At 56.9% G+C, this 23,825-nt stretch overlaps 2 protein-coding genes across 4 annotated transcripts in view; both read left to right on the top strand.

Annotated features, from left to right (window-relative positions):
* Positions 1-164: 164 nt before the first annotated feature.
* On the top strand, positions 165-10,062 carry HCK (HCK proto-oncogene, Src family tyrosine kinase). 2 transcript variants are annotated; one of them, XM_066978012.1, is made up of 14 exons: positions 165-271; positions 302-323; positions 2,128-2,245; positions 2,580-2,619; positions 2,807-2,906; positions 3,125-3,223; positions 3,398-3,501; positions 3,899-4,048; positions 4,322-4,474; positions 4,812-4,994; positions 5,245-5,321; positions 7,227-7,380; positions 7,662-7,793; positions 8,609-10,062. In XM_066978012.1, the coding sequence occupies exons 3-14, from the start codon at positions 2,129-2,131 to the stop codon at positions 8,809-8,811; spliced, it is 1,512 nt and encodes a 503-aa protein (XP_066834113.1). In that variant the 5' UTR covers positions 165-271; positions 302-323; position 2,128; the 3' UTR covers positions 8,812-10,062. The 2 variants fall into 2 exon arrangements, with proteins under 2 accessions (XP_066834113.1, XP_066834112.1); XM_066978011.1 differs by having other exon boundaries at positions 170-323.
* A 358-nt stretch (positions 10,063-10,420) lies between these two features.
* TM9SF4 (transmembrane 9 superfamily member 4) overlaps positions 10,421-23,825 on the top strand; it is a 15,601-nt gene continuing 2,196 nt past the window's right edge. Inside the window, exons 1-17 of one of the 2 annotated variants that reach the window (XM_048050604.2) lie at positions 10,421-10,554; positions 14,092-14,205; positions 15,775-15,874; positions 16,285-16,453; positions 16,534-16,663; positions 17,946-18,069; positions 18,441-18,559; positions 18,753-18,864; positions 19,362-19,432; positions 20,011-20,143; positions 20,714-20,795; positions 20,902-20,977; positions 21,319-21,402; positions 21,584-21,759; positions 22,087-22,150; positions 22,747-22,866; positions 23,412-23,501. In XM_048050604.2, the coding sequence (XP_047906561.1) occupies positions 10,540-10,554; positions 14,092-14,205; positions 15,775-15,874; positions 16,285-16,453; positions 16,534-16,663; positions 17,946-18,069; positions 18,441-18,559; positions 18,753-18,864; positions 19,362-19,432; positions 20,011-20,143; positions 20,714-20,795; positions 20,902-20,977; positions 21,319-21,402; positions 21,584-21,759; positions 22,087-22,150; positions 22,747-22,866; positions 23,412-23,501 (1,779 nt within the window). In that variant the 5' untranslated portion in view covers positions 10,421-10,539. Of the gene's footprint in view, positions 10,555-13,431; positions 13,454-14,091; positions 14,206-15,774; positions 15,875-16,284; positions 16,454-16,533; positions 16,664-17,945; positions 18,070-18,440; positions 18,560-18,752; positions 18,865-19,361; positions 19,433-20,010; positions 20,144-20,713; positions 20,796-20,901; positions 20,978-21,318; positions 21,403-21,583; positions 21,760-22,086; positions 22,151-22,746; positions 22,867-23,411; positions 23,502-23,825 lie in introns of those variants that run through there. The other variant, XM_066978010.1, reaches the window with a different exon arrangement.

Genomic DNA, 23,825 nt, shown 5'->3' with positions numbered 1-23,825 from the left:
TGCACCCGGGAGGGGCGGGGGCGTTACCGGGCGGGGCGGGGGCGTTACCGGGCGGGGCGGGGCCTCACCGGGAGGGGCGGGGCCTCACCGGGAGGGGCGGGGCCTCACCGGGAGGGGCGGGGCCTCACCGGGAGGGGCGGGGCCTCACCGGGAGGGGCGGGGCCTCGACGGGGCGGGGCGCGGCGCGCACCCGAGCCGAGCGCGGCGGCGGCAGCCCCGGCTCCGGGAGCGGGACCGGGAGCTGGACCGGGAGCGGGACCGGGAGCGGGACCGGGAGCGGGACCGGGACGTGCCCCGGGACGTGCCCCGGGACGGCGGCCGAGGTGAGAGCGGAGCCCCGGGGAGCGGCGGGGCGCGCGGAGCTCCCGGGACCGGTACCGGGCTGCCCAGCCGGCCGGTCCGTGCCCGGGACAGCCGGTGCTGCCGGGGTCCTGCACCGCGCTGGCACGGGTCTGGCCCCGTCCTGTCCCCGGGTGGTCCGGGGGGGGGGGGGTCCCGGGGTGGGCGTGCGACGTCCGGGGGGGACGGGAAGGTGACACCGGGGTGCGAGGAGGGGAGAGGTGGGGTGGTGCTGGGGTGCCCCGGGCGCACCCCGTGGAGGTGCCGCCCGATGCGGGGCTCTGGGGGGGCTGCCGGGGCCCCGCCGCCCCCCGTCCCAGCAGCAGCGAGGACACGGGGCCGCGGGCGGCTGCGCTGCGGTGTGCCCACGCCTTCACACCTCCGCCACTTCCCGTCCCGTCCCCAGCGCTCGGGGACGGCCAGGCCAGCTGCTGGACCCGGGATGTGCCAGGGAACAGCTCCCGGTGCCGGTGCTCCCGGTGCCACCAGAGCCTGCGGGAAAGCCCTCGGCACCCGGCCGCTGCGTGTGACGGTGACCCGGGATGCTGCAGGCTCGGGGCCGCGGCGTGCTCGGCTCCCCAGGGGCCTGATGCTGCCCCGCTCAGTGCTGGGCTTTTGGGGTTCGCTGGCAGCTGGTCCCAATGCCCGAGTGCAGGGTGTCCTCTGGGAGAGGGACGTGCTACCTGCCCCTGTCGGCTTGGGCTGCTGCTGCCACTCATGCCCTGCCCTGACGAGGGGGCTGGCGGAGGCTTCGGCACACTGGAAAGGACGAGGAGTGACAGTGGCTGGGCTGGGAGGTGACAGCGGTGGTCCCTCGAGGGCTGTGGGACCAAGGCAGTGCTGTGCACGTCCCCTGCAATGCGGGGGCCGTTTGCTTCCTCCTTCGCTGTCACCGCCTGCACCCTTCTCCTTTCCCCTGTGCTGAGGTCTCCACCGGACAAAGGGAAGTGTCTTTTCTGGGGGGTTTTCCCCCACGCTTGCTGCTTCTGGCAGCAGGTTTTCCTGCTGACGTTTCTTTGGGGGAGCTGGGGAAAGCTGAGCACTGGGATTCATCCTGGGCTGGTGGCTGCCAAAGGCAGCTTCACCCTGCAGGGCGCAGCCGGGGGGCACGATAGGGAGCAGAGACCCACGGCCACACCGAGGGGTGCCAGCCCACAGCAGCACCCAGGGCTCCTCTCGCCTTCTCCCCGGCCTCCCTGGGCTTCCACCCCACGGGCTCAGTGCCCAGATGGGCTCCCCGGGCCCCTGCTGGCCCTGGCCACCCTCCTGTACCCATCCCCGGGTCTTGGCGGGGCCCTGCCCACAGCACAGCCATTCTCTCGGATGTGGTCTTGTCCTGGGCTGAACCACTTTTCATTTCCCTTCTTTAATAAAAGCAAAAAGAATAAGCGTGCCGACAACCATGCTGGGCTGGTGAGCTCTGAGCACCGGGAGACACCGGAGCGGCGCTTCCCTGCTGCGGAGCTCAGCCCCGGCACCCCGGGCAGGGACAGCTTTTTTGGGGAGCAGCTGCGGAGCTGCTTCGTGGCACCCTGCCTGCCCCAAATTCACCTCCTGCCACGGCTTTCTCTACGCCACAAGATCCCTTTTTCTTCTCGCCCCCTGACGCCCCCGTCGGGCTGCCCACGGCCCCGGCCGGCCGGGCTGGGTGCTGGTGCTGTGCGTGGTGCTGGGGGAGCGGAGCCCGCCCTGCCCGTGGGAGCGGGGCCGTGGGCTGGGGCAGGAGCTGCTGGCGCGGGGCTTTCTGCCCTGTCGCAACGGCTCCACTTCCCCTGCCCCCCTTCACAGGATGGGTTGCGTGAAGTCGAAGGAAGCTGACATCCAAGACAAGGTGATAAAAACAGATCTCGGCCCCGGCCTGCAGCTGGGCCGCTACGTGAAGGACCCCACGGCTGACAACAAGCACGTAAGTGGGAGCTGCCATGCCCCCGCTGGGGGGGGCGCGCGCAGCCCTGGAGCCACCCGTGTGGGCTCTGCCCTTGGCCTCGCTGGAGCTGCGTGGGCACCGGGCCTGGGGCTGCCTGGGGGCGCTGGGATGGGAGCACAGGGTCTGCCCAGCCCGTGCTGGGGCGAGGCACAGGGCGAGGCTGGTGGAAATAAAGGAATTACGGAGAAAGAGAGAGAAAGATGAGGGTTTCGGGGAGGGAGACAGGGAGATGCCGGTGCAGTGGCCGAGAGGCCCGCAGGGTACCGGTCTCTGCCCCCCGTGACTTCCCTCTGTTTGTTGTCCTGCTTTCCAGCCCAATGCCTGCAGCGTAGCCGTGCCCCTGCCCGTGGATGGTGAGTACGCGCGGTCCCGTGGGCACGTGGGGGTGCGCAGCCGATCCCCAGCCCAGGATCGAGCCCAGCTGGACCTGGCAGCCTGGGAGCTGTGGGCTCCCTCCGAGCGCAGCGCGGCCGTGGCGCGGGGTGGCAGGGACCTGGTCCCATCGCAGGGACGGGTGCCCAGGAGCCCCTCTTGCCACAGGCCCGGGGGACAGCGTGGTGCTAGCGCTCTACGACTACGAGGCGATGCACCCTGGGGACCTGAGCTTCAAGAAGGGAGAGCGGCTGAAGGTCCTGGAGGAGTAAGTGTCCCCTGCCGCAGGGTGTCCTGAAGGCTCGTGTGGCCCTGCTTGCTGTTTTTCTGGACTTTGCCCATTTGCTCTGTGCTGTAGCGCTCCGGTGACCGCCCCGCCGTCAGCTCGCCCACAGCTGTGCCCAGCGCTGCGATGCGCCCTGGGTGCCGCTGGCGTGAAGGAGCTGGTGGTGCCCAGCACTGACCCGCTGCCATCTTTATCCTCAGGAAGGGCGAGTGGTGGCAGGCACGGTCGCTGGTGACAGGGCACGAGGGCTTCATCCCCAGCAACTACGTGGCCCGAGCCGACTCGCTGGAGACTGAAGAGTGAGCGTCCCTCCGGGGCCAGCCCATCCCACGAGCTCCCACATTGCCCAGTTGTGGCCATCCCCCCTCCTGCCCCGTGTCCCCCCTGTGGCGGGGGCTAACGCCCCCCAGCCCACGCCACCTTGGTTCTCTGGTCCCCGACGGTGGTCGTTGTGTGCTCTGTTCCTGCCCCAGGTGGTTTTTTAAGGGCATCAGCAGGAAGGACGCGGAGCGGCTGCTGCTTGGCCCTGGGAACGTGATCGGATCCTTCATGATACGGGACAGCGAGACCACCAAAGGTACCGAGGGACCCCACAGGGCGAGGACAGCCCTGGGAGGGCTTCTCTTGCCCAGATCTGGCTGGGAGAGGGGCTCAGGACCCCCCAGGAGGCTCTGCTTTGCTGCCAGGCAGGAGCTGGGGTCTGTGCTCCCGCTGCAAGCACCCCCACGAGAGCTGCAGCGCTGCCGCATGCCTGAGCCCTGCAGGGTCCAGGGATGCCCGGTCCCTCCGAGGCTGCCTTTGGTGTTTGGGGCTCGGCTGGCCTCATGCTGGAGCTGAGGGGGTGGCGGTGGCAAGGAGGGGACGGTGCTGAGCTGGTGGCTCAGCCGGGCGGTGCTGGGACCCCGCACGCGTGTCCGGGAGCCGGGGGGGCACTGCCCCATGCCACGGCTCGCAGCTCGCCCTTCCCCGAGCAGGTTGCTACTCCTTGTCGGTGCGGGACGGGGACGGCCTGCAGGGAGGCAGCGTGAAGCATTACAAGATCCGGACGCTGGATAGCGGCGGCTTCTACATCTCCCCGCGCAGCAGCTTCAACACGCTGCAGGAGCTGGTTGAGCACTACAAGGGTGAGCCCCGGGGGCGTCGCTCCAGCACGATCCTGCCCGGCACCGCTGGGCTCCGTGCAGCCTCACGGTGCCCAGCAGTCGCAGAAGCTGGTGGTGGTGCCCCAAATGCCTGCAGTCCCCAGGCGGGAGCCCTGACTGTGCCATGTCCCAGCAGGGCCGTGCTGCGGTGCTGGTGTCCGACGCTGGGTCGTGCCCTGCACCCACGGGGGCTGTCGCGGGCTCTGCGCTTCGCAGCACGGAGCCTGGCTGATGGCGCTCGCCGCTCCCCGGCAGGGCAAAGCGACGGGCTGTGCCAGAAGCTCACCTACCCCTGCTGCATGCCCAAACCCCAGAAGCCCTGGGAGAAAGATGCGTGGGAAATCCCTCGGGAGTCTCTGCAGCTGGAGAAGAAGCTGGGAGCCGGGCAGTTTGGAGAAGTGTGGATGGGTGAGAGCAGGGAGGAGGCAGCTGGGAGGAGGAGGAAGGCGATGGTGAAGGAGGAAGGGCGAGGGATGGGAGAGGAGGTAGAGGGGTGGCAGGGGGTGGGGGAGTGCCCTGCGAGCAGACAGCGAGGAAGCAACTGGTGGGAGGAGAGAGGGGCACTGGGAAGTAGTGGTGGCCCTGTCCTTCCCGTGGGGACAGCCCGGGGCTGCGTGTGGTCTCCAGCCATCGCGCAGCAGCTCTGCCTGCAGGAGTGGGGGTTTGGCTCCACAGCCCAGTGCTCCCACTGCGGGATGCCCGGGGAGGGCTGGGCACCCTGGGGAACGGCCTGCGTCCCCCCCAGCTACCTACAACAAGCACACCAAGGTGGCGGTGAAGACCATGAAGCCCGGCAGCATGTCCGTGAGCGCCTTCCTGGAGGAGGCGAACCTCATGAAGACCCTGCAGCACGACAAGCTGGTGAAGCTGCACGCCGTCGTGACCAAGGAGGAGCCCATCTACATCATCACCGAGTTCATGGAGAAAGGTGCCGCCCGCGCCCCTGCACGTCCCCGCGGTGTGGGACCGGCTCCCCCCATCCCCGGGGGAAGACGTGGGCTCTGGGGGGACGTGGGGACGGCCCTGGGAGAGGAGGGATGGGGACAGGTGGAGGAAGAGGGGACAGGAGGGGACCTGTGCTGCCTGTGGGTGGGTTTGGGAGCCGGTGAGCCCCAGAGGGTCCCGGAGCAGCATCACGTCCCCGGCTGAGCTGAGCCCCGTGCCCTGCCTGCCCGCAGGGAGCTTGCTGGACTTCCTGAAGAGCGAGGAGGGGAACAAGCAGCCGCTGCCGAAGCTGATCGACTTCTCTGCCCAGGTGAGGAGGGCACAGACCTTCCCCAGCTCCCCATTCCATCTTCTGGGACACGGGGCCGGCTGCTGGCACCCCGGGGTTTGCAAAGCTGAGCTCGAGCCCTCCAGGTCCCCCCGAGAGCTCTTCTCCAGGTGTTTGGGGGGCAGACTGAGAGCAGCCCACCCGCAGCTCGGGTGGGAAGGCCTCGCTGCCTGCAGAGCACCCCGGGGACAGGCGCGTGGGCTGGGAAATGTGGGGAAGGGGCTGGCGAGGGTCACGGTGCCACGCGAGGCAGCCCGCTGCGTGCTCCTAGCGTGGGAGCAGGTGTGCAGGAAAGGAGAAGTGGTTGCTTCCTCCCCGCTAACCCGGTAGCTGCAGCCAGCACCGGGCTGTGCCCAGCACCCTGAAGCAGAGCAGATCCTCTCGGGAGCCGGGAAGGTTCCTCTGTTAGGGCTGCGGGTCTCTGCCCGGCAGGTCGCAGCCCTGGGGGCCCGCAGCACAGCTCTGCTTTTTGGAAGCCGCGGGGTGAAGGGCTGGAGCTGGTTCTCACCTGCTCACGTTTGCACGGTCCTGTCTCCGGGACACCCCGGGTCTGGCTGGCGTGGTCTCCCCGGGGAGCGGCAGTGTCAAAGCTACCGATTTGTGTCCATCGCTGCTGATGTGACAGTTGCCTGAAAATAGTGCTCGGTGCGATACAGCCCAGGGGACAGCCTTCACGAGAGCACTGCAAGGAATGTAACGTGCTGTTTTACCCCACAGCAGTGCCTATGGGAGCTTTATGGCAGTAACTACACTTCAAATCATCTTCCAGCCATGGGCTGGAGGAAGGCATCTGGAAAGGGAGGGGTACTCGGTGAAAACAGTGTCGGGGATATTTTCAGGAGCTGATTTTGGGTACAGCTGAGTGTGCTTGTACATCTAGCTTCACGTGTGCAATCATTTGTGCAACCACTGTCTTGTCGCTGCTGCTTCTGCAGCGCCCACAGCCAGCGACCACTGAGCTGAGCTTGGTGCCTCAGTGAAATAATTCACGGAGAAAGCTGAGCAACAGCAAGGCCCAGGCGCAGGAGGGTTAGACCAGGTCGCTGGCTCCTCGAGCCGGCTGTGGCCGTGCCGAGCAGCGAGGCAGGCGTGCAGCCATCTGCTCCCGGCAGGCTGCCTCCGCGGGCTGCCCCCTCCGCGCCTCGTGCCACGGCTGCAGCACCGGGGCCGAGCCCCCAGCGCCTGCACGAGGGCAGCAGCCGGTGAGCCCGGTGCCCGGGCTGGGGCTGAGTCACTGCGAGCAAAACCGCCCGTGGCCCTGGAAATGATCCTTCCGCTCTTGCGGCGCTGGTTTACTTCTGTATTTCGTGGGTCTCTGCACCTTGCCGCGGTCCAGCTTTGCGGGTGCAACGGCGGGGCTGACTTCGTGGGCTGCTCTCGAAGCCCTCAGGCAACTCCCTGTCCTCGCCCAGGGGCCATCATGGGGCTTTTCTGACCTCCCCAGAGAAGCTCTGTACTGCTGACAGGTTCTAACAGCAGCAGTTAAAGTCCATTTGTTGTCCCCTCGGCAGAGAGCGGTTTGCCCAGCTGTTACACCTCCACCTGCGGACGTTCACAGGAACTTGCTCACGAGCACGTCAGCTCCCCGGACACCGGCTCTTGCTGCTTTTCTCACGTGTGGCCTTAAACGGGTTGTGCTGGCCCGGCCACCCAAACCCCTGATGTCTTTCACAAGGGATTCCCTGCGCTGGGAGTGGTTCCCATGCAGCAGTCGATCACGTTTCCGCTGTGGCTGCCCCGTGCTCTGCCGTGGCTCAGCCGCCTTTGGCCCTGCTTCTCTTGTACTCGCCAGAAGCAACTAAGCTCTTTTCCATTCCTAGCAACAGTCACTTTTAGGGTTTTCGTGTTATTTCAAACAGACCCCTTGCCTTTTTCTGCTTTTTACAGATTGCGGAAGGAATGGCTTTTATTGAGAAGAGGAACTACATCCACAGAGACCTGAGAGCTGCCAATATTCTGGTGTCAGCAATACTGGTGTGCAAGATCGCAGACTTTGGATTGGCCAGGGTCATTGAAGACGATGAGTACACGGCCCGGGAAGGTACGAGAGCTGCTGTGGGAGTCTGGCCGCTTTCTGAGACGGTGAAGGGTTGTGGGATTCCCTTAAAGCCTCTTAAAATGTGCAGCTTTGGCAGCAAGGGCCCAGGGAGGGACGTACTGCATAAATGGACAGATGAGTGGAAGCTCCTCTCATTTGCATTGCTTCACATCTTCCTGTTTGTTTCTTGTTCCCCATATTTCACTACGAGTTTCTCAGCATTTGGGTTTCCTGTTTCTCCTGTTTCTCCTGTTTCCTGTTTCTCATTGGATCTCTTTGTCCAGGTGCCAAGTTTCCCATCAAATGGACTGCACCAGAAGCCATCAATTACGGATCTTTCACTATAAAATCAGATGTCTGGTCCTTTGGGATCCTCCTGACCGAGATCATTACCTATGGGCGCATCCCATACCCAGGTATGGAGCTGAAATGCGCCCTCTAATCTGCTTCCAAAAGATGTGCTCTGTGTTCTGGGGCCCATCTATGGGATCTGCTTCTCCGTGAAGTTAGGTCACTGAAAACAGAGGCAATGGCAGGAAATTTGAATCTCACACTGGGAGCGGAGCTGGAAGATCTCTGGACAGCACACAGATTTGTGTGCACGCCACTAACCCCTGCTCTTCTGCTTCCTGCAGATTAAGCGTGTTTGGAAGTAGCACGGGGGTTCAGGGCTGATAGCTGGGCCAGATGTTTTTGGGAAGGCTCAAACAATCTGTAAATCTTCATCATTAGGAGCCACCCTGTACTGTATACTAATTGTTTCTCTGGTGCCTTTTTTCAATGGAAAATGATTCTGCACAAGGACGTTGCCACAAGCTGTCCGTGAAGGATGTGGGGTGGCTTAAAGGGCTGCGAGGGAAGGCCCAGCTCTGCCATCGGCACTAACTTATATTTATCAGTGACTCTGGAAGGAATGGCTCATTAAAGACTCAGCAGATGGAGAAATGCCGCCTTTATTTTGGGGGAATTTATACAAAACAATTACAATTCCCATCTGATCTGCTCAAAGGGGGTACAAAACCGCATGCAACAAGTGACGCACCATCCCAGTTGTTCGCATGTTTCCCTGAACAGGAGCAGGGGCTCCCCTTCCCTGGCTCCTCCAACCTGTCCTTTTTCTCCCTAGTGACAGTGTCCAAAGGGTGACTGTTGGGTTTTATTTCTTCATTGCCTTTTAAAGAAATCAGTGACAAACTGTGAAACATTCACCCGTTCTGCTCCATTTCTCCAGGGATGTCGAGCGTGGAGGTGATCAGGGCCCTGGAGCGCGGCTACCGCATGCCCCGCACAGAGAACTGCCCCGAGGAGCTGTACGACATTATGCTGAGGTGCTGGAAGACCAGACCAGAGGATCGCCCCACCTTCGAGTACACGCAGAGTATTTTGGAGGATTTCTTTACTGCGACAGAGGGCCAGTATCAGCAGCAGCCATAACGCAGAAAGTTTGGTGGAAACGATGGACGGCCCTGCACTGTGCGCTCCGTGTTAGCAGCAGCGAGCACATGCACCCTGCTCTCCCCGTCCCGCTCTCGAGCTGTGCACACCTTCCTCGTCTGCTGGCCTGGCCCAGAAACCAAAGACTTCCTGAGGAGGCTTGGCTAGGAGCAAGGGCACGACGAAGCATCGCTCCAGCCACCCCCGGGGCTGCCAGGCCGGGGATAAGCGAGGCAGGGCTGCACCTTGTGCCTTCTGCAGTGCCAGACTGCAGGGCAGCAGCTGCCCCGGGCCGTGCCTGCTGGCGGGTGTCCAGCTGGTGTGAGAGCACCACGCGAGGAGGGCTGGGGCCATGGCTGCTTCAGCTACAGAGGAAAAAAGAAATAGGTTTTTTTGGGCCGTCTGAGATCTTATCGTGCTGTTTTGCAGAAGTAGGCGCTTGTGCTGCGCTGTGCTTGTTGAAAAGCCGTTCTGCCCTGGGGGTGCTGCGCAGTGCCCACCGCCCGCACAACCTGGCCGCTCGCACCCACGCGCTGGTGAGATCCCGATGGATCGCCCACCCGGTGCTGCGCTGCGGCACCTCAGCTCGCCTCTGCCTCAGGGACCTGGCTTTGAAGCGTTACTGAAACGAGACTCTCCCAAAGCCCTGCTGGATGGTGGTTTTTTTTTTTTTTTGGTACTTTTTTTTTTTTTTGGTATTTTTCTTTTTGTGGTACTTTTTTTTGTGGTACTTCATCTGAGTGCAAACTTTGGTGAGCCTACTTCAGGAAGGAGGGCAGCGTGTGCTTCAGGGAGTGGACCTGCACACACAGAGCTTTTTAGCGCTGGGCCTGGCCTGACCCCGCCGACCTGCCCCCGTGCAGCCTGCGGGAGCCCTTGCTGGCGCCTGCCCCGTGCTTCAGCTGCAGCCCCTGCAGCGCTCCCGGGGCCGCTCCCCTCCGCTCCAACACCTCCGCTTCGCCCACAGATGTCATTTACCTCGTACCCTCTGATTTGCATTATCGGCAACGAACCGTGCGTTCCTTCCACGCTCATTTCATGGTTTTGTTCGTTTTTAGTATTTAATGGCAGGTTGTTTAGGGAAGAGGAATAGAGGAAGTAATGATTTTAAAGGGTGTTCTTTACTTCTTACAACGAACTTCCATGACTGTTTATTTTTTCCTCATATAAAGAGACAAACACCATTTTTTATGCTTTTATTATCAGCTTTGAGAAGCTTTTTTTTACAGTCAATAAACTACTTAAACAGCCCCATCGTTGCAGCGCTCCCTGGGGCGACCCGGTGGCAGCGGGCCCAGAGCTCGCCAAACGCTCCCGAGGCGCCTCCTCTCGGCTGCCCCCGATGCAGACGGAGCCTCAGCCCCCGGGGCCTCGCCGAGGCCTCCCCCGGGCTGCTGCCGCCCGCGGCGCCGTGTGCCGGGAGGGCCGGGCCGCCGCCCCGGTGCCCGCCCAGGCCTCGGTGCCCGCTCTCGGGGCGCTGCCCTCAACAAAGATGGCGGCGCGGCCCTCGCCTCACGCCCAGCGCCGCCCCGGCCCTCGCCGCCCCTCCCTCCCCCCCCGCTGCCGGCCCCGTTAGCGCCGGGCCGGGCCCCGCGCGGCCGCTGTTGGCGGCTCCGGGCCGGGCCGGGCCGGGCCGGGCCCGCCGAGGCCGCTGTCGCCACGGCAACCGGCCCCGCAGCCAACCGCTCGCCGCTTCCGCTGACGTCAGCGCCGACACGTGGATCCAAGATGGCGGCGGCGATGGTGAGCGCGGCGGCGGCGGCGGCGGCGGGCGGGGAGCGGGACCGGGAGGGGGACGGGACCGGGGGGGCCGAACCGGGCCGGGAAGGACGGGACGGGACGGGCACGCTGCACCGGCTGCAGCCCCGCCGGCTCCCCCGCGGCCGGGCGCGGCTCCCCGGATCGGGCCGAGGCCTCGCAGCCTCCCGGGGCGGCCCCGTCCCGGCCCCGTCCCTCCCGGGCAGCGCCGGCGGGGAGGCAGCGGCCGGCCGCGGGGGGAGGCTGTCACGGCCCGCTGCGGCTTGTCAGCGGGGCCGGGCGGGAGCCTGTCGCTCCCCCCCCGCTGTCCCGAGCCGTGCCCCGGGGCTGTTCCCGGTGGGAAGCCGCTGAGGGAGGCCCCGGCGGCACCGCCCGGGGGAGCGCCCCGCAGGCTCCCGGTGGAGCGGGGAGCGTGCCCCCGCGCCTTCGGGGAAGGTTTTCGGGGAGGAGGCGCTGCGGGAGCAGGGTTGTGGGTAAAGGATGGGCGCTGCTGGCCGGCACCGGGGAATCCCGGAGCGCCAAGGCCGGCGGAAACCGGCCGGGGATCGGAGGGTGGGGGTGCTCGCCTGGTTTGGTTTAGGCACCGGCGCGTGCTGCTGGCTCTCTCCCGGGCAGGGAGGAGGCAGGGCCCGAGCTTGTTTCGGGAGCTGAAGACGTTTCTCCGGGGGGATCTCCTGGCAGCCTCCTCTTTTACGAAAGGCAGAGGGCTGCTGACAGCCCTCCTGGTGTCAAAGGGGCTCTCAGAGATCCGTGTGAATGCAGCGCTTGTCTCCTTTCCAAAGCCTTTCAGCGACTCCTCTGAGCGCAAGCGTAAGCCGGGCAATAAAGCTGGGGCTGTGCAAACACTTGTGAGGCAGCCCGCGAGCGCGGCGGGGAGGTGGCAGGCTGGCACCTGGCAGGGGCGAGGAGCGGGTGCTGTCTGCGCCCGGCTAACGTCCTGATAGCCGAGCGGATGCTGATTGTACGTGGCGGGGAGCTTGGGGTGCTCGGGTGTGGTGGGTCTTCGTTTCCCGCCACGGAGCAGTGGGCGATTCCCTTCTTCCCTTTCTGACCTCGTATCAAAAAGTGTCGGTAATTGGACCAGGTGCTCAGAGCTTTGTGGGTCTGGCCGGACGAGTGGCTGGGCACAGGTCCTTTTCCCTGGATTTCCTCAAAACCGAAAGTTAGAAGCCCTCGGTTGTTGCTGTTTGTACCTTTTGTCCTTCTCTGTGTAAGAGAGACGAAGCCTTATCTGTCATCTCATTCATACGCTATCCATTGTTGTCACTTCCTGCTTCCTTTTCTTCCCTCTAAGCAAATCCTTTGCTTTGTTCTCACCTTCCTGGGTGAATTATCAACCAGCAAGCCAGCCCTAACGCGGTGCCAGGCGTATCACCGGGCCGCAGGCTGCTGGAAATCGCTGCGGCTCGAAGGCTTCTTCGTGTTGGCAGCCTCTAGACAACGCCTGCCAGCAGCCGAGCAGGGGCATCCCGGGCCCCGATGGCCCGGCCGCGCTGGGCGATGCTGAAGAGCGTTGGCAGAGTGCCTGGGGAAAGGCTGCCTGCGGGCTCCTGTTTGCCCCTTCCCCTGGATAAACTTTGGAATTCAGACTCTGGCACTGGCAGCTTCCGAGCCTGCAAACTGCGTGCGTGTGTACACGTGTGTGGTCACGGAAAGGTGTCCTGGGGGGGTCTTCTCCTCCTGGGTCCGGCCGGGGCGTAGCTCGACAACCCTGCTTTTTTGGCAGCGATTGATGAAGCTTTTGTGAATCTTTAGAAGAAAAAATAAAGGCAATAATTTTTTTAAGTCTTTCTAAATGAGATAAATCAAAGAAACTGTCCTGGAATTGTTTGCAAATGTTAAGTCTAGTGATAATTTCTGAGAAGTAGCTTCTTGGGAGGGTTTCTGTGCGAGCTTCTGTTGGCGCCTGTGCAAGGCAAGAAGCGCGCTGTGGGGATGGCTGCAAGGAAGGCTTGAGTTAAACTATCCTCGCTGTTCAGTGGTTCCTTCCAAACTTAGTCACAGGGATGGATTTTCAAAGGAGATTGCCCGTCACGTTTTCAGGACTGACAGAAGTCCCGCAGGCTTCGGGCGGGCTGAGTTTCACGCGATGGGAAGAGGCAGCCCCTGTCGCTGCTGAGGGTGGCCTCGTGCTCGTGTGGCGGCGCCCGCCCCGCCGCGGGTGTCCTGGGGTGGCGTGCTGCCTGCCCTCTCGGCCACTTCCCCGGGCTGACTTTCCTGGTCTGGAGCTGTGCGTGTCTGCCGTGCTGCGTGTTGCTTTGTGGTACCATTCCCTGGCACCTTAGGATAAAGACCGGCACCCGAGTGATTTTTCGTGCAAGCTTTTGGAAGCGTACAGGGTCGGGGAAGGCCAGAAAGGCAGTCCCCTGCCCTCTGCAGTCTGTGCCTCACCGGGGCTCTGGGACTCGCCTAAAGCAGGGCTGCGTCCTGCGGGTTCTGATCTTGCGCGGGAGCCGATCTGCCCTGCGGGCGTCTGAACTGAAACGATTGCCGGGCCAGGCCCAGGAGCTGTGCAGGTGTTCTGGCACGTGTCCGCGTTGCCACGCTAACCGCTGGAGGAGCGGCGCCCCCGTGGGTACGGAAGCACAGGTCCTGCTCGGGAAGGCTCCAGGCTTCTCCCTGCACGTGCTCTGCCAGGCGGAGCTGGCTGCTGAGGAGCCCGCGTTGGAAATTTTCCTTCAAATTTCACTTTCAAAACTCGGCCCCACCTGTTGCGGAGCAGCGTTCCCGATTCTTGTTACCAAGTGCTTTTTCTTGGCAGCGCTTTCCGTAGTCCCCCTCAGCCTTTTCTGGTGCTTGGTACTGCCTGAGTCATCGTCATCTGCGTGCGGAGAGCCTGATTTCTGCCAAAGGTGTCATCACAAACTTCATCTTCCACATGCCCGTGTGTCTCTGAGCGCCTTCCAGAGCTCTGTCCTTGTTTTTGTCATCCTGCAAGCTTTTTTCCCTGATGCTGAGCTGCGTCGTGGCCCAGAGGGGCAGGGAGAAAAGAGTGGGATGGAAGGAGAGGTGATGCGCCCAGCCCCTGCCGAACCACCCCACGCTGGTCGCCGCAGGCAGCGGTGTGGGGCAGCCCCCGGTGGGCAGGGTGACCCAGCGCCAGGGCTGGTGCCCGGTTCTCCAGTAAGCCTCGGGGTCGTGCTGCTCCTCACGAGCGGGGTGGGTGGGTGGGAGCTGGGAAGTCAGATGACAGCCTGCCGGGTGAACCGTTCCAGATAAACGCATCTTTCCTGCAGCTCAGCAAAGCCAGCGCTTTCCTGAGTGCAGGTGAAGAGCCAGACAGAGCGGAAGGTGACCCGATGAGAGTCACAAAAAGAAGCGAAGAAAGCTTTCCTAAGTTGTGCGTGATCCCTTGACCTTACAGATTTTGTAACGTCTGGAATTAATGCTTTCAGTGTTGTTGCGCATATCTAACGTTGCTCTGGTGTTTATTTTACTATTTTAATATTAAATATATAGATTTATATTTTAGTGCTAACATTAAATATAAAAATATGTTAATATTTCTTCTCCTTTTTGCAGGAAAGGCTAAGATGTTTGCTGGTCTTGCTGTTGTGGCTTCGTGGTACGGATTCTTTCTATGTGCCCGGTGTGGCTCCTATCAACTTCCATCGGAATGATCCTGTAGAAATAAAGGTGGGAGGAACTTGGGTCTGGTTGTATGTTGTTTGGTTTGTTTTTGTGTGTGTGTGTGTACATTTTTATTCCTTGTTTATATCAGCGTAGCTACGTGGGATGGGCAAGTCAAACTTTGGGATCGATCCTGTTACTAAATTTTTGGTGCAGCTTATTTCTCTTTTTTACTACTTGAGTGTAGGGTGTTGGGGATTAGCAGCCCTCAAGCGGTCACTCTTGTCACCTCACCCTGCAATTCCCAGCACGATTCTCTTTCTTGTTTCTGATTTCTTCTACCAAATCCCTTCAGCAATTGCACCAAGGTCCTCAAGTTGTTGCTCTGTTTGGCCAAAGAGCGCACTCTTTCTGCAGTTTTGAAGTGAATTTAACTAGATTTTTTTTTCCGGCACCGTACTGACTCCCAAAATGCTCATGGAGGATGAGCCTGAGGATGGTAGGATAAAGCAGTAGCCGAGTCAGACTTTTTCGGTGTTCTCTTCTACCCAGTTTGCACATGCAGTGTCTTCAAGTCAAGTGAAATCCATGCTGAGCCCTTTCCAGGAGTAGGCATTTGTCCTTGAGTGGTGGGGACCTTACAGCCCAGGCTTGCTGAAGAGCTGTTCCTGTACAACGTTGCTGGTAGTGAATGATGGAACCGCTTCTCCTGGGCAGGAGGAAGCCAGGCCCCGCTCCCAGACATCGGCAATTTATAGCCCTTTTCATTTATTTTTCTAAAGCTGTGGCCTCTGTCTCAGCAAAATCCAGCACCCTTGGGGCTGCTGAGGTTTGATGCTCCCACATGAAGCACAGCACAACTTGCTCTCTGGCTGCAGGCTGCCAGACCTGGGCTATTTTTAAGCAAATGTGATTTGCCTGTGGCTACAGTGAGCTTCCTGGAAGAGGGGGTATTGGAGTGGCTGGTCTCAGAGGGATTTCATGAGCCAAATGCTTCTTCAAGTGATAAGGCAAGTCAGCGTGTTTGCCAGCGCTCTTCCAATAAAGGAGCTTGGCTGCGTTACAAAACACTCCTGTTTTTCTGAGCAGCTGTGGCCTTGGCTATCGTGGTATATGTCTGTGCTTCCCTTGTGCCATGTGATTTGTGGGAACTCTCCAGAAATGTTTGGGTTTTGTCGCTGCCCTTTGTCTTCCCAATCTGGTGGCTCTCTGGCTTTTCTTCCAGTGACAAAAATTGCTCAACCCTTCGTGTAACTAGAGGCCAGGCCTCTAGGTCTGGTGTGACATGATTTTTTTTGTTTTTAAATATTTTTTTAGGAAATAACTGCAGTCTCATAGGAAATTTGATTCTTGTATCTCAGAATCTCTTTCAAGCTCTTTGTTGTTTTGTGGGACTTCACCAAGTCATACATTTGTAAAAATAAAAAAAAAATCTGCCGTGCTTCTTTCTTCAAGGGTTTCTCTGTTTGTGATTGAAATGCTGCTAAGTCCTAGGGTAGAGAATGTATGAGTAGGAACTGTGCAGAAGGAATATTTGTCTCCTTTCTCACAAAAGTGAACTTAGGAGAGGTGCGTTTACCAGAGGGCAGGAAACTGAGTTCTGTCATGGGGATAATCCTTCCTTTCTTCCTCCAGGCCGTGAAGCTCACCAGCTCACGAACCCAGTTACCATACGAGTACTACTCGTTGCCCTTCTGCCAGCCCACCAAGATAACGTACAAGGCTGAGAATCTCGGTATGTATCCGCCGAACAGCGTGCTCCCCAGCACTAACCTGCTGCTTATGAGCTGAGTGAGAGTATGTTTAAAGGAGGAAGATGATCTGCAAGTATCCTCTCTAATGAACTGTTTGTGGAGAGCCTGCTCCCTCTATTTCTTTACATGCTTGCAGTTTGCAAACTGGAATGTCCGTATGCTGGAAAAAGGAAACAACTTACTTGAAGGAGAGAGCACGTAACCAGTCATACGTAGTGCTCGGTACTTCCAACAAAGTCAGCTACCCTCTAATTTTTTCCTTGCATCTGTGGTAACGGAGGAGACTTGCTGTCATGACCCTAGCTGTACAGTGCTCTGCAAACCAGGTGGCAGGGTCAGTGGCAAGAAGCCTGGCGGTCTTAAACCCTGCTCTTATTCTCCTGTTTTCCAGGCGAGGTTCTCCGGGGGGATCGAATTGTAAATACACCTTTCCAGGTTTCCATGAATGTGGAGAAGAAATGTGAAGTTCTTTGCAACTTTCCCAACAAGCCGGTCACTCTGACCGTGGAGCAGAGCAAGCTGATCGCTGAGCGGATCAGGGAAGATTACTATGTGCACCTGTGAGTCACCTGGAGCGTGGGTTTGTGTCGGTGGGGGTTCTGCGTTGTGGACAAATTTGATCTGAAATATGTGCTTTCAGCATTGCTGATAACCTCCCTGTGGCCACACGGCTGGAGTTTTATTCCAATCGTGAGGAAGAGGAGAAGAAGAAGGAGAAGGATGTGCAGTTCGAGCATGGATACAGGCTTGGGTTTATGGACGGTAACAAGGTAGAGAATCTGGGTGCTGTCGGAGGGGTGCGTAGAGGAGCGGTGGGAGTCTCTCAGAGCGTTGGAAATCCACCAGAGAGCATCAGGGTTAGGAATGCAACCGACGTTTTTATATAGAATAGAAATACAAGAGGTCTTCTAACAGAAGAGAGTGAGGGCAGGTGCTGGCATACCGGTACGCCAGCCAAAGCTCCTAGCATGGACCTGCCGTAAGGCTTTGGACGTGCCTGTGGAGTGGTTTCCCCTCAGTAGACCGAAGGTGTTGTACCCCAAAGGCTGGCTGATCTTTAACAATCTTGGAGCATCTTGTATTTAAAAAAAAACAACTGCAGTATTTATTAGCATTTATTCTAATATTTATTAGTAGATTGGCATGTGGAGGGAAGTTCCATTTGGAAGGTAGCAACTTGAATTCCTGCAGTGCAGTGCAATTGCTTATGGGTGAAAGAAACCTAATTACCAAAGGGGAGGAAAGGGTATGGGATATTAGAAAGTAAAAGCACTGGCAAACTGTAAAAAAACAAACAAAAAAACAAAACAAAACAAACAAACAAAAGATAACCACAAAACGTATTCCTGTTTGTAACCATCTAGAAGAAGTTTCTTAAGTTTGCAAATGGGAACTTAGCACGTGTATTCCTGTAGATATTTTTTTAACTGTGTGCCTTAAAGATTAGCTGTATTTGACTTAACCGATGTATCTTTTTAACATAGTCAGGAGTTCAGTTGCACACACAGCTCTGATCGCTTGAGTATAAGTTCTTACGGGTGAATGAACTTTCTGTGCCTGCAGAGAGAGCTGCTGCACTTTGTTCCTGCCGTAGGTGATGTAAGAGCTTTTTGAAAATACAAGCTTAGGACAGCTGTGAGCACCAGCAGACTGACTGATGTTTGTCTGTTAGAAAAAGCAAGCAGGAAACTCAAGGCTGTAGCTGCTGAGGTCCTTCCACCATAAATTCTGTGGTCCTTTTGCCACTGAAGTCTCCCCTGAGTGCACGATTGAGATGTATCTCAATGTAATGGTATCATCTGAGCCAGAAATAGACTGGAACCTCGTCACTGATGCTTGGAGTGTTTGAGGTGTCACCTCTTCAATACCTGTGTTCTCTCCTCTTGTTCTTTAAACTTGGCAGTGTTAGCTTGATCTCGCACTGTAGCACAATGTATCTGGGAACAGCAGGAGTCTTCACTTTCACTTCACTTGCTTTCTCCAGTTGCTTCTAAACTTTGCTTGTTCCTCTCTCGGGTGGCTAACATTATATTTAATGTCAATCTGTTTTAGTTCTACCTGCACAACCACCTCTCCTTCATCCTTTACTACCACAGAGAGGATGTGGAAGAAAACCAGGAGCCCACCTACAGGGTTGTGCGCTTTGAAGTGATTCCCCAGAGTATTAAACAAGAAGGTGAGTGACTTCTAGGGAGGGGAGCAAGGGAGAAGAATCTCTTGTAGGCCAAGTGTTGAACACACGCTGAGGTACCAGTGCCAGTTGTTACTTCCTTGTCTCAGGGCACAGAAAGGAGGGAGTCTGAATTATAAGAACAATATTAGCTGTAACAATAATATCTTTCCTTAAAATTTGTTTATGCTGTTCACTGCTGATCGGAAGAATAGTTTTGCAAACCGCAGAGCAGCTGGGAAAGGAATGAATGTTATCCCTGCTGTATTTGGAGTAACAGTGGCACAGTGCCTTGAACTTGGAGCCAGGCTGATCAGCGGGAGAGGTGGTGCCTCAGGGAAGCTCTGACCTAGTGTGTGCCGTGTTTTCTGTTACAGACTTGAAGGCTGATGAGAAGGGGATGTGCACCCTACCTGAAGCCACAGGCTCTGCCCCTCAGGAAATCGATCCCTCTAAGGAGAACCAGATGCTCTTCACGTACTCTGTCCACTGGGAGGTGAGGGAGTAGTGGGAAGCTGGCTGGCAGCTAACTGCCCCTGCCTGGCACGGGCTGGCAGTTCGTGCTCCAAGTATTTGTCACGGGGGTGTTGTGGAAGACATCAGGACGGTGCTGGTGTGAGAAGACACGGGGCAATGATAGCTGCTGGGGTGTCCGAAGGGCTTCTGGTCACACCGTGCTGTCCTTTCAGGAAAGCGACATTAAATGGGCTTCCCGCTGGGACACCTACCTGACCATGAGCGATGTGCAGATTCACTGGTTTTCTATCATCAACTCGGTTGTGGTCGTCTTTTTCCTTTCGGGTGAGTGAGATGTGTGGGCCGAAGAAGGTTTTACCGTAAGTGCAGGGAATTGTCTTTAAGCCTCAGTTGCCTGTAGCTCAAGGAGGAAGTGGCCGTGTCTGAGCCTGCTTGGAAGGGGCAGGAAATGAGCGTTAGCAGGTATAAAACCTCCTGGTTCGGGCAGCACCCCGTGGGGTCAGGCTGCTACCCGCTTTTGCGCTCTGACTGGGGTAGTTGGGGGAGTAGAATCGTTAATGTGTTTTTTTTTTTTAAAAAAAAAAAAAAAAAAAAAAGGAAAACCAGGAAAGCCACAGGGCCTTCTTCGTGATGAAATTCTGCCTTCCCTACTCCCTGGGGCTTTGTTTCTGTTTTTGCTGTAGGCTGGGGGAGAAGAGTAATGATTCAAGGCCTCCTCTCCTAGCCAGATCTGTGTATGTTGGTGGGATCAGTGTGGTTGCACAGCATGAGAGCAGCAGGGCCACGCAGGAGCCTCTGAGCTAACCTGTACTTGTTTTCAGGTATTCTCAGCATGATCATCATCCGCACCCTCCGGAAGGACATTGCCAACTACAACAAAGAAGATGACATTGTATGCCGTGTTTGTTCCTGGGGCTGGGATCGGAGGGGGAGGGAAGCACAGATGGGGAGGGATTTGGTTTGAAGATGTGGCTGTAGTATCTCTTCCCACCTTGCCTCCCATTTTTCTTTGAACCCTGAAGATCGGAGAGGCGGTTCCGTAATGTGCTCTCAGGACGCGTCCCATCACTGGAAGTATCCAAAGTCAGGATGGGGCCCTGAGGAACCTGATCTAAAGAAAGATGTCCCTGCCCGTGGTAGGGGGGATGAGGTAGCTGATCCTTAAAGGTCCTCCCAAACTGTTCCTTGATGCGATTCTGTGACACCTTTGACACTCTGTATACGACAGCTAATTACTGGTACAGATGTCTTCATACTTAGGTAATGACTGGTGACAGTTCCATAAACATGTGTCCTGGCACTGGCAGTTCAGGTCTTAACTGATTGAAGTGCAAGAGGAAAGAAGCTTGTTAACTGGAGCAATATGATTCTGTAGAACTAGATACAAGGAAAGTAGCCTCTTAGGGTGGCTGTGATAGGACCGTTATTTCCACTGCTAAACCGTATTTAAATACGTTCTTGTTGCTGCAGGAAGATACCATGGAGGAATCCGGTTGGAAACTTGTGCACGGAGATGTCTTCAGGCCTCCCCAGTACCCCATGATCCTCAGTTCTCTCCTGGGTTCTGGAATTCAGCTCTTCTGTATGATCCTGATCGTCATTTGTAAGTGGCACGTGTTGCACGGGGCGGCCATAACAAGAAGAGGAACAGTGTGCTCAAGGGTGTTTGCAGCTCCAAACTGCAACTTCAGTCTAGGCTGACCTTAGCTTGAGTGAAGTCACATGAGTCTGCTTCCTGATGGAGGCCGTAGGCCTGTGCTCAGCATTTCTCAGTTTCTAGATAGATGCCTTCAGCTGAGAGATGCTTTTTGAGTTTGTATTCTCTGTAATCAAGATATGAGAGGCAGGGATTCTGCAGAAACAAGCACTGGGTGGTAATGGTAACTGAGAGACGTTTGCGCATGTGTGCTTTGCCTTCTGAGCTGCACCTGCTCAAATCTCTGGGCAGCGAGGCTAAAGCATGATCTATAGCTTGAGAGCAAAGCTGTGGCTTTCTCTCTGGCCAGTGCTGGAGGATGTGAGTGTGTTAGGCTTTGAAGGAAATGAAGTCTGTGCAGGAGGTAGCGATCCCAGGCGGCTGCATTCAGCTTGTGGGATGGCCCCTGGCCTCCAGGTGCAGGCTGGCACGTGTGCATCAGAGCCATTGTGCTTTGTCCTGGTTTTTCCTCCGCAGTTGTTGCCATGCTGGGGATGCTGTCACCTTCTAGTCGGGGTGCACTGATGACTACTGCCTGCTTTCTCTTCATGTTCATGGGGTAGGTGCCCACTGCTTTCCACAACTGAACTGTCCTGCCTACACCTGCCCTCCCTTTCCCCAGCAATGAAAGCTCATTTTCTTTGTGTTGGCTTGTTTCTGTCCAGGGTATTTGGTGGATTCTTCGCTGGCCGCTTGTACCGGACTCTGAAAGGACATCGATGGAAGAAGGGAGCCTTTTGTGTGAGTCTCTTGGTGCTCTGTGCTGCTTATCCAGGTTGATGATGGCATGGTCTGGGGTTAAGTTCCACATGCATTTGTGGGTAGCTGGATGCACGCTGGCTGGACGTGCAGAGATTTGGTGTGGATTGAGTCCGTGTAGCTTTACATGAAAGGGTAAACACCAGAGCACGTACTGCTGCAAAGCAAGAGGGTTGTCTGAGATCCTCCCCACTGCCCGTCTGCTGTGGGAGCAGAAGGGATGCTTCCTCCACGTGTGCCTTGTCCCAGCAATGGACTCATTAAAAAGAAGCATCTGGTTAATAAGTCAGGTGTTTTCTCTTAACTTGTGTTTGCTCTTGCAGACAGCTACCTTGTATCCGGGTGTCGTTTTCGGTATCTGCTTTGTCCTGAACTGTTTCATCTGGGGGAAACACTCCTCCGGAGCGGTAGGTACCTCCTTCATCCTGGGAGCCTGCTGGAGTGGGAGGCGGGTGACTGGGCTGTTGGGGGGTTGCCTACTTTCACAGCACCTTTCTCATGTGGGCGCCAGTGCAGCGAGTTGGGCTGGCCAGTGACTTCAGTCTCCAGGGCAGATGAACTTGTTTTTATGACTCTGTGTGATTCCAGGTGCCTTTCCCTACCATGGTGGCCTTGCTCTGCATGTGGTTTGGGATCTCATTGCCCTTGGTCTACCTGGGGTACTACTTTGGATTTCGCAAGCAGCCGTATGACAACCCCGTGCGGACCAACCAGATTCCCAGGCAGATCCCGGAGCAGAGGTGGTATATGAATAAATTTGTCGGGTGAGTGATGAGTGTCTAGGAAATACGGTGAGTTAAGCCCCTTTCCCTCAGTTCTCTTAGGCTGCTGACCATCACCTTTCTGCTGGTGTCTGGACACAGCCAGGTCACAGAGGTGTTTTCCTGAGTAATGCGGTATCAGAGACTTAATCTTGACATGTTTAATGTACCCACCAACAGGAGCAGCTGAGTCATTTACTGCATGAAGCTTATTCTAGCAATCTGGAGCTGTAGAGCTTCTGCCAGCAGTGCTTTGGGTGGTTACAGGGAGCTTCTAATGGCCAGACAGTTATGTTGTGCTGCTTACAGTTTCTCTTTCTCACTCTATAGGATTCTCATGGCTGGTATTCTGCCTTTCGGAGCTATGTTCATTGAACTGTTCTTCATTTTCAGTGTAAGCATTTAACCCACTTCATTCTTGAATAGGATTCCTCTCGTGCCAAAGCCAGTATGTCTGTGAAAGGGAGGGAGCACCCACCTGGGGCAGTTCCGTACTCCTGTACTTACTGGAGGGGCTGACAGGTTCCCTCCGGGTCTTTCAGTGTTGTTCCTAGAGAGAGCTGGGCTGTGGGTCTCTGCAGACTGTCTTCTTGCTGAAAACACCTGGAGATGTCTGCAGAACCTTCTTTTGAAGGGTGATTTGAAGGATGGTGGTGAAGATAACGCTTGTTGTAACGTTATGTCAAGGAGGGGACCTGACCTTAAGACATTCAGCTGCTGCTTATTTCTCACCTTTCTGTGGACATGGAGGAATTTGCTGTTCCATTGCTAGGAGGATGAAGGGGAGTGAGCAAGCTACCTCATAGCTGTCTTTGGGTATCTTTTTGCAACTCAGTCCCTTTGGGAAATGCACTTGAACTGATGTCTCATCTCTGTGGGGCTGAGGGTCCCTCATTTTTTTTTCTTGCGTTAGCTGGAAGAAGTTACTCTCACATCTGTTTATTGATTACAGAAGCACAGAAACAATTTTATGCTGTGTCTTTGTTTCAGGCAATCTGGGAGAACCAGTTCTATTACCTTTTTGGCTTTCTCTTCCTGGTGTTTATAATCCTGGTGGTATCCTGCTCACAAATCAGCATTGTCATGGTGTACTTCCAGCTTTGTGCTGAGGTGAGATTTCCCTTGTCATAGTTTCAGTAGCTCAGGGTGCACGCTCGTTGCTGGCAAAGCACAGGTCACGTTATTGCTGCTGCTTAGCAAAAATCCAGCACGGCCCAGATTCGTGGGTGTGATTGTTCTTTACACCTCTAGACTTTAAGGAGAGTTGAAGCTATTTGACATCTAGGCTGGGAACTGTGGTTTCATACCGGCAATTCTGCTGGGAGCAGGGTATTTTGAGCTGACATCTCTTCCCAAAGACACCATTTAATTCCATCCATGTCTGAAGAGAAATGCAGGGCCAAAGGCTGAGCCATGTTCTCCGGTAGGAAGTGCTGTGATGCTGACCTGGCACGTTTCACTGTCAGCTTTTTGTCCTTGTTTGGAAATAATTCTGTGACAGAGTAGCTCCCCATGCCCAAATTGTGGTTTTGCTTTGAAGGAAAATGGGTAATGTTCTCCCTGTCCCAAAAAGTTCACAGCTCCCCTGAGCCAGTGGAGCTGGTGACATGAAAAGGAAGCCTGTGGAATAATGCTGAGGCTTTTTACCCTGTCAGGATTACCGCTGGTGGTGGAGGACCTTCTTGGTGTCTGGAGGATCTGCCTTCTACGTGCTCATCTATGCCATCTTCTACTTTGTGAACAAGGTATTGTTATCCCTCTCGTACCAAAGTGCCACTTTTCTAGGAGAGATTGTTGGATCCGGGGAAGGAAATGATGGGGCTGCCTAGTCCGAGTCCATCCCTGTGCTAGCACAAGGCAGCTGAGCAGCCAGCTGTGCTGATGGCATTTCCAAAGCAGGGAGGAGGATTTAAGTACCTGAGGCCCCTGCCTGGGATACCCGTGTGGAGCGATCAGTTGCTAGCAGTGGTCCCCAGCCCCTCTCTTGAAGGGGACATCTCAGCTGAACCACAATGCGCTGAGCAGAGGGTTGCTTCTACTTTGAACGCCCCTTGTTGGGGGCGTTGGCT

Source organism: Anser cygnoides, chromosome 16 (genome assembly GCF_040182565.1).
Source record: "Anser cygnoides isolate HZ-2024a breed goose chromosome 16, Taihu_goose_T2T_genome, whole genome shotgun sequence".
Lineage (NCBI taxonomy): Eukaryota > Metazoa > Chordata > Aves > Anseriformes > Anatidae > Anser > Anser cygnoides.
Note: the sequence above shows the minus strand (reverse complement) of the source record. Positions and strands in the feature narration are given on the sequence as shown.

Coding starts and splice junctions, on each gene's coding strand:
- HCK (XM_066978012.1), top strand. CDS start 2,129: ATGGGTTGCGTGAAGTCGAAGGAAGCTGACATCCAAGACAAGGTGATA. Junction 3,502..3,898: donor GGACAGCGAGACCACCAAAG/GTACCGAGGGAC, acceptor TTCCCCGAGCAG/GTTGCTACTCCTTGTCGGTG. Junction 5,322..7,226: donor TGATCGACTTCTCTGCCCAG/GTGAGGAGGGCA, acceptor TGCTTTTTACAG/ATTGCGGAAGGAATGGCTTT.